The following is an 8,512-nucleotide window of genomic DNA, read 5'->3' on the forward strand; positions in this document are numbered from 1 at the left end:
AAATAAGAATTTATGTTTTCTTATGTTACATAAGAGAATAATTTTTCTTACAAACACATAATTAATTTCAAATCAATTTTATTTTATTTCAATTATAAATGGATCCCATATTAAAAATGATATCTATGGCTGAAGATATATTTTTTTATATCACATAACAAAACATAAATCCTATAAATAAACTCTTCATGTAGATCCCTAGAATATTCGTATTTTATTTTCTGAAAAGAACATAGTTTTATAATTTACCTTTTAGTTTTACGGTCATATACATTGCATCCACGATTGTACCGGAACCAGATAAGGTCGAGTGCAGGATGCTTTTTGCAAGAGAACACGTGGCGAAGTCCAAGAGGCGAGTAACTCAAGTGGACCCCATCATTGAACACTGAGACAAAGATAACCGTCTTATCTCGATTAATGTGTTGCTATAAATAACGGTCCCTGTCTTCTGTTTATTGAGAAAGAAAAAAAACGAAAGAAGAAAAAAAAAAAAACTCTAGTTTCCCCTTCACTATTGTAGCTAGCTGTTGTTGTTTCTTCTTCTAATTTGATAATGGGAGTTCCAGAGAAAGACCCTCTTTCCCAATTGAGTTTGCCACCTGGTTTTCGGTTTTACCCCACCGACGAGGAACTCCTCGTTCAGTATCTATGCCGCAAGGTAGCTGGCCACCATTTCTCACTTCAAATCATTGCTGAAATCGACTTGTACAAGTTCGACCCATGGGTTCTTCCAAGTAATTTAACTCTATACCCATCTCTCATTTTCATTTTTAAAAAATAAAAATCAAGTCTTTCTTTAGTCTCTGTTCTAAATTAAATATGATTAATTTTGCAGGCAAAGCAATCTTCGGCGAGAAAGAATGGTACTTTTTCAGTCCCAGAGACAGGAAATACCCGAACGGGTCCCGACCCAACAGAGTAGCCGGGTCCGGGTACTGGAAAGCCACCGGAACCGATAAAATCATCACCACCGAAGGGAGAAAAGTTGGTATAAAAAAAGCTCTTGTTTTCTACATTGGCAAAGCTCCAAAAGGTACCAAAACTAATTGGATTATGCACGAGTATCGCCTCCTCGACTCTTCCCGAAAGAATGGCAGCGCCAGGGTATGTGTGTTTATATATAATATTTATATATATTTAATTATTTACCGTTTAATGTGTTATTTGATTACTACAACGTTGTTGTTGAATCCTTTCGATGCAGCTGGACGATTGGGTTCTGTGTCGGATATACAAGAAGAATTCTGGCTCGCAAAAAGCTGCGTTAAACGGTGGCGTTTCGAGTAGCGGAGAATATACTCAATATAGCAATGGCTCGTCGTCTTCGTCGTCTTCACACCTCGACGATGTTCTGGAATCTTTGCCGGAGATAAACGACAGGTGTTTCGCCCTGCCACGTGTCAACTCGATGAGAACTCTGCTGCTGCAGCAGCAGCAGCAGCAGCAGCACGAGGAGAAGCTCAATCTTCAGAGCCTTATGATGGATTGGTCTAACCCGGTTATGAACTCGGTTTCGGAGTTCGTTTCGGGTAACCAAGGGGTTCAGGGCCAAACTCAGGGGATGGTGAATTATGGTGGTTGTAATGACCTTTATGTCCCTTCGGTCCCGCCGTTGTGCCACGTGGACTCGTCGGTGCCGGGGAAGATGGAGGAGGAGGTTCAGAGCGGTGTCAAAACCCAACGGGTCGAGAATTCTGGGTTTTTTCAGCAGGGTATGAATGAGTTCACGCAGGGATACTCGAACTCGGTGGACCCGTATGGGTTCAGATACCCGGTTCAGCCGGTCGGATTTGGGTTCAGGCAATGAACCGGGTTGGGATGAGTAAATGATATTTAGTCAGGTGCATTCTTGTAAATAGGTGGGGATTCTTTGGGCTAACAGGTTGGGCTATTAGATTCCAAAAAAGGTTTTTAGATAAACGCAATTTTTGGTCCTCGTTTTCGGCTAAAGATGGAAGGGGATACATTCGATGAATCAAATGCACAAGATAATGGAACCAAAAAAATAAAATCAATTGGTTATTTATGATGTATGGCTAAACTATGCAATGTTAGGTTTCCTTTCAATCTTGATGTGATATTTTAAGCTAACCACATCATTGGTGGGCGCAACCACGTTAATACAATATCGATCAATGATATATTTTTCGTATTTTTTTATATAATAGAAACCGAGAAAAATGGAGGATTTTAGTTTATATGTTATGTGCTTTAGATAGTGCTAAAATTGAATATTGCAATATTCACGTGTAAATGAGTCGTCATCGTTGAAGGAGTGATCCTAATTTCGATGAGTAGGTGCATTGCCAATATGAGAAAGAAAGTGATAAGATTTGTATGTGAAACTCCAAGATGCATGTATAGAATTCGATAGTTAAAAGTCTTGTTCAATGACAATTTCAAATAGAGAATAAAAAGAAAAATTTAGAGAAGAAAAAGTACGCGAAACTAACAGAGATCTATCTAAGTGAAGAAAAGTCTAAGCATGATTAAGTTAAGGGGAATGGATCTCTCACACACTGTTTATGGATAAATTAATATCAATAAGAGAGTACTAACCAAATGATTTGTCTATGGGTAACAAAAATTACTTCACATAAATTCATGTTACATGATAAATTGATTCCGGATGTTTGACTGCGAGTAATTGTTGAACATTACAACAAAATGGTATTGTAATATCAAATTTAATGTGTAAATTGTAATGTAATCAAGTTTTCCTGAGATTCTAGGCTCTTAGGTGGTGTTTGGTTGAAAGCTTTTTAGGGGATATCTATCTTTCTCAAGTATGGCTTTTAGAAACACCATGTTTGTTTCAAAGTTTTTCACCAAAAACCCATTTATCCAATTTGTCTGGATTTATGAGAAACATAGATATCCGCACTGTTTAGAAACTCAATTTGAAGGTGGGGTTTTTCGGAAAACTGGTTATCTGGCTTTTAATGCACTGTTGATTTCATAAAGTTACATAATTTTTCCAGTAAAGTTTTTCTCTACCAAACAACTTTTTTTTACATTTTTCAAGCTATCTCAATTTATCTATTTTTTCAATCATTTCTCTATCTATCTCATTTCCCTACTTTTCCAAAAAAAATTCATCAACCAAACGCCCCCTTAAAGTGCTGTCTAGATAGAGATCTTTGAAAAGGTTACTTTCACGAGGGGAAACAACGCTGATTTTCGTTGTGTTGTTTTTTAATTAGAAAAACGGAGCCAAAGAAAACGATTTACTTAAATTATAATATATGGGACTCAGCAACTGTTTATAATTCTTTCATGTGCTGATAGTATGAGATGGGACCAATTAAAAATGGGTAAATTAAATGACAAGTGCACCATTGTGCTTTCTTGAAAACATGCACATTTTATTTATTTTAATTAAGGGAAAAGAATTTATCTGAGATGATTGGAGATAAAGTTATTTTCAGTGAACTCAATATGACGTCGTTTTGAGATTATAAGATTAAAAAATTATACTAATAAAGACTAATGTAGTCCTGCAATATATTAGAAAGCTTTAATGTTTTATCTATATTCTGATGTGAGTCTAGCAGATGATGTTTTCTAACTTAAAAGAAGCAAGGAATTAATCATAAATGTGTGAAAATATTCATTAAATGCAAGAAATATTGATTATTCCTTCTCAATCATGCTCTCACTCAAGTTATATGTTAAATAGCACGAAACGCCGCAAAAAGGAGCAAAAACGGAGAAACCAAATTTCCCGCTGGCGCACGACGCACGGAGGTTGGCGCACGGAGCGCCAAACTGGCGCACAGGGCGCGGTACCTGGCGCACGGGGCGTCAAATCGATGATTTGCTTCTGTTTCGACCGCGCACGGCGCGCGGGAGGTGGCGCACGGCGCGCCAACCTGGCGCCCGGTGCTCGAGAGTTGGCGCACGGAGCGCGGGACTGGCGCACAACACTCCAGAGTTGGCGCTCGGGGCGCTGTTTACAGATTCAGCTTCTGTTTCTCCCAAGTTTGGAGCGCCAGGCTTGGCGCCCCGTGCGTGGGCGATATATTTTTAAGAGCGAATCAGCCAAAATAAGGCCCAATGGGAGTGCAAGTGAAAAGAGGTTTTCCCAAAACCTAATAAAAGGATCTGAAACATAAGAAGAAGAACTTTTGGGAGAATCAAGAGGAGAAAAACAACAAAGAGAGCAGAGATTTCTTGGAGCTTCTCGGAGATTCAAGGATTCGATCGATCAAGACGGAAGATCTTCATCTTCCCTTTCTCTTCTAGGTTTTAAATGCTACTTTATTTTATTGTTATTTTGTCAGACATTAACATGTCTGGCTAGTTTCATCATTGTGGTAAGGGTCACAACCCTTGATGTGAACCCCTTGTACCTTGGTTGAAATTTACGTTTATCTATTTTAATTGAGTTTATCTTTTCTTGTTCTTCATTTATAATTCTATTGGAACTGATCAATCTAGTAGGATTGCGAGGGTTAGGGTTTTCGATAGGGATGTTGGAATTCTAATTCCTGACAAAGAATAAGATAATTGTTCATGTACGCACTAGGGATAGGCTACATGAACAACGAACGTTAAAGGTTCATTGATTCTAAGGGTTAACTCGAAAAGGGATTTCTAAGGGATTAGGATTCTAATAGAGTTGACTAGGTTAAGATCACTAAGGGATTAGGGCTTAACTAATCATATAAAAGATGATGAATTGTTCGATCAATTGAATAGGTAAATGTAAACGTAATCCAAGTTGCAAGGTGGGGATCGGAAAGGTGTTTGTTTCTCTTACCGCAATATTTTCTCAAATATTTTCCCAATCCTTAATCTTTTGTTCTTGCATTCTGAAAACACTTTTGGAATCATTTACATTTTTACTTTAATTATTTTAGTTTGTTTCATGAACTACAATCATTCTCAACCTATTTTGATTAATCCAACAAGAGAGGAATAGTTATAACAACTTAGGTGCCTCAATCCTCGTGGAGACGATACTCTACTCACTCTTTGTTACTTGGTACGATCGGTGCACTTGTCGATTTTACGCATCAAGTTTTTGGCGCCGTTGCCGGGGATTGACTACGCCAAGTTATTTAACTTTTGATTTTCTTGCTTGGATCTTTGTGTTACTAATCTGTTTGCTTTAGTTTATGCGTGGTACAGTTGATCCTGCAACTTTGATTTACGATCCAGAGATAGAAAGGACTGCAAAGAGGATAAGACAACATACCAAGCAAAAGAGGCAAACAGAGGCTTCTACTTCACATTCTGAAGCAGAAAATTCTACTCCACACTTTGAAGTAGAAACAGAGATGGCAGAAGAAAATCCACCAGCAGCTGAGCTAATGGAATCAGTTTTGGCTCCTCAATTCACAAGGCCAAACTCGAGTATTGTCAAACCACCGATTGCTGCTAATAATTATGACATCCAGCCAGCACTCATCACATTGGTGGAGAAAACTCAGTTTGGTGGAGAGGACTATGAAGATCCTCACGACTTCATAGACAGATTTTTAAGGATCTGTGATACAACTAAACACAACGGAGTGTCAGACGATGCGATCAGACTCCGATTGTTCCCGTTTGCATTGACCAGGCGAGCTCTCAAATGGTTGGATCGACAAGCTCCCAACAGCATCAGAACATGGGAGGATTTGGCGGCTAAATTTTTTGCTGAGCACTTTTCCATGGAAAAGTACAATAAGTTGGTGAATGAAATCACCAATTTTACCCAACAACCAGGAGAGACTTTATGTGCAGCCTGGACTCGATACCAGGAGTTGATCAGAAAGTGTCCACAATATGACTTGCCAGATACAAAGAAGGTCAGAGTCTTCTATAATGGGATGACGCCAGAATGCAGAATGATTGTCAATGGTGCAGCTGGTGGCACCATAGGAAAGAAGACAGCAGATGAGACCTTAGAGCTGCTGGATTTAATGGCAAGGAATGAGAATGCGTCTATGGCAGCAGCATTCCCATCTGTTCAGCCCAAGAAAGGAATTTTACAATTGGGGAATAATGATGCATCACTGGCTGAGCAAAAAGTGATTTCACAGCAATTGGCCAGTTTGAATGCCAAGCTGGACAAGATGCAGCTCTCAACATCCAAGGTTGATATATTTAACTGTGAGTATTGCAAGGAGCCGCATGATACTAATGAGTGCCCTGCACTCAATAGAGCTGAACCATTCCAGGTCAATGGAATTTGGTATGATCCAAGGCCTCCACAGAATATTCAAAGTTACCAAAGGAATCAGAATGGCGGCCAAGGAAATAACTTTCAAAGGAAGAATCAAGGGAGCGGCTTGGATTATAAATCCAACAACTATCTGCAACCTCCTCCTCTGCCACAAAAAGAGCCATCTGAATTGAAGAAATCGATGATACAACTTTCCAAAACCACTAATGATCACATAAATGAGACAAGAGCCTACCACAAGAACCAAGACGCTTCAATCAGAAACTTGGAAACTCAAATTGGCCAACTTTCAAGACAACTAGCTGAGAGGAGTCAAGAAAAGAGCGTTGCAGTGTCAAAGGAGCAATGCAATGTCATCACTACAAGGAATGAGGAGCTAGAAAAAGAGAAAGTTGAAGTCTCTACAAGAAAGGATGAACAAGCTCAAAAGGATGAAGAAGAAGCAAAGGAACAACCTCCTGCAGTTCAAAAGAAGCAATGGGATTTCTCACGTTTTGAGAAACTCCCATATCCAATGAGGCCAAAGCAAAATGAGCAAAGGAAGCAATTGTCTAAATTTTTAAATATTTTTAAGAAATTGCAGATTAATATTCCTTTTGCAGACACTCTGGAGCAAATGCCCTCATATGCCAAATTCTTGAAAGAAACATTATCTAAGAAGAGGAAGCTCACAGAGAATGAACCTGTCACATTAACAGAGGAGTGCAGTGTAATCCTACAGAAAAACATGCCTCCAAAGTTGAAGGATCCAGGAAGCTTCAGTATTCCATGCATCATTGGCAAGACAACTATAGAGAGAGTCTTATGTGATCTTGGTGCCAGCGTTAATGTGATGCCATTAACCCTGATGAAGAAGCTGGGAATTGATGAAGTCAAGCCAACTAGGATGAATGTTCAACTGGCCGACCGCTCAACAAAGCAAGCACATGGTATTGTGGAAGATGTGCTAGTCAAGGTAGACAAAGTTCTAATTCCTGCTGATTTTGTTATCCTTGACATTGATGAAGATGCCAGTGTGCCTATGATCTTCGGGAGGCCATTCTTAGCAACCTCAGGAGCATTAATCGATGTACCTAAGGGTGAGTTGATAATGCGCGTGGATGGAGAGCAAGCAATATTCAAAGTACTTATAAATGAAGCTCCTCCATTGCCTGCTCCTCAACCTAAGAATCAAGTCAATTACATTGCGGAGAAAAAGGTTGAGGAAAGGAATAAGAAGGAAATTCATCAGTGGCATGAAGGAAGCAAGCCAAAGGTTAAGATGGAAAAGCCCAATGGTAAGGAAAAGCATGTGAGGACTAAGTTTAAAGTTTCTGAGAACCCTCATCCTTATCTACATGCATATGAGTATAACCATGGCGGGACACAAATTCTGAGCAAGGGTATAGTGTCATCACTGAGCCCGAGTTACCAGCCACCATGATCACAAGGAGTACGTCAGGCTCGTGACGTTAAACAAGCGCTACTTTGGGAGGCAACCCAATGAGTTTTTATTATTATTTTTTTTATTTCCTTCCCCTTATCTGTCTTTAATTTTTATTTTGATGTTTTATTTTCGTTGTCTTTGTTTGACCATCTAGGTTTATGTTAGGGTAATTTGAACCTCTTTGGTATTTTGAGTTATAATTCTCCAGTACATTGGTTATGTTATTTTCTGCCTGATATTTCACATGTGTGATGTTTATACTTGTGCAGCAGTATTTTCTCCGACTACTTCAGTTATTGCTGAGGACAGCAATATTCTAAATCTGGGAATTGGGGCCGCATACACGGCAGTCGAGGTATCACACACAGAAAAAGGTTCAGCGGATTCATATCTACTTCACGGGAGTTATTTTAACCTTTCTAGTTATTTTCATTTTTATTTTTTCATTTTGGTAGAAATTTTGTGTTTTTAGTTTCATTTCCTGCTATGTGAAAGCACAATCTTGATTTAGATGTGCTACTCAGTCAATTCCTTGGTTGAATATGAGGAAGCATTGCATGATATGCAAGATTGTCATGACATTGCATAGAGCATGAATAGAGATTATGATTGCTCGTTTGTTTGATTTCTATGATAATGATGCTTGAAATGAAATTAAGAAGAGTCTAGTTTGATACCACAGCTTGTGAGGTTTGTGCCTATAGAGTTAATTTTTTTTTTTGAGAGTCCTCACTGCAGTGGTACTCTAGAACTTGATCTAATTCTCTCCAATGCATGTGTTGATTGAAGTGATAGAGGCATTTTGTTCTATTAAGCTTATGGCCAAATAGCTACCTGAGAAATCATCCATTGTTAGCCATGTTGAGCCTGAGACCAATTTTTTTTAATTACCTTATTAAATTGTTTAGACC

At 38.9% G+C, this 8,512-nt stretch overlaps 1 protein-coding gene across 1 annotated transcript; it reads left to right on the plus strand.

The window, feature by feature from the left end:
- Positions 1–458: 458 nt before the first annotated feature.
- On the plus strand, positions 459–2,234 carry LOC133310029 (NAC domain-containing protein JA2L-like). The gene is made up of 3 exons (XM_061510915.1): positions 459–737; positions 839–1,107; positions 1,208–2,234. Exons 1-3 carry the CDS (start codon positions 557–559, stop codon positions 1,808–1,810), a joined length of 1,053 nt encoding a protein of 350 aa, XP_061366899.1. The 5' UTR covers positions 459–556; the 3' UTR covers positions 1,811–2,234.
- The last annotated feature ends 6,278 nt before the right edge of the window (positions 2,235–8,512 follow it).

The sequence above is a fragment of the Gastrolobium bilobum genome, unplaced genomic scaffold (assembly GCF_033153095.1).
Source record: "Gastrolobium bilobum isolate Gb01-03AN ecotype WA unplaced genomic scaffold, APGP_CSIRO_Gbil_v1 utg1099, whole genome shotgun sequence".
NCBI lineage: Eukaryota > Viridiplantae > Streptophyta > Magnoliopsida > Fabales > Fabaceae > Gastrolobium > Gastrolobium bilobum.

Coding starts and splice junctions, on each gene's coding strand:
- LOC133310029 (XM_061510915.1), top strand. CDS start 557: ATGGGAGTTCCAGAGAAAGACCCTCTTTCCCAATTGAGTTTGCCACCT. Junction 738..838: donor CGACCCATGGGTTCTTCCAA/GTAATTTAACTC, acceptor TTAATTTTGCAG/GCAAAGCAATCTTCGGCGAG. Junction 1,108..1,207: donor GAAAGAATGGCAGCGCCAGG/GTATGTGTGTTT, acceptor CTTTCGATGCAG/CTGGACGATTGGGTTCTGTG.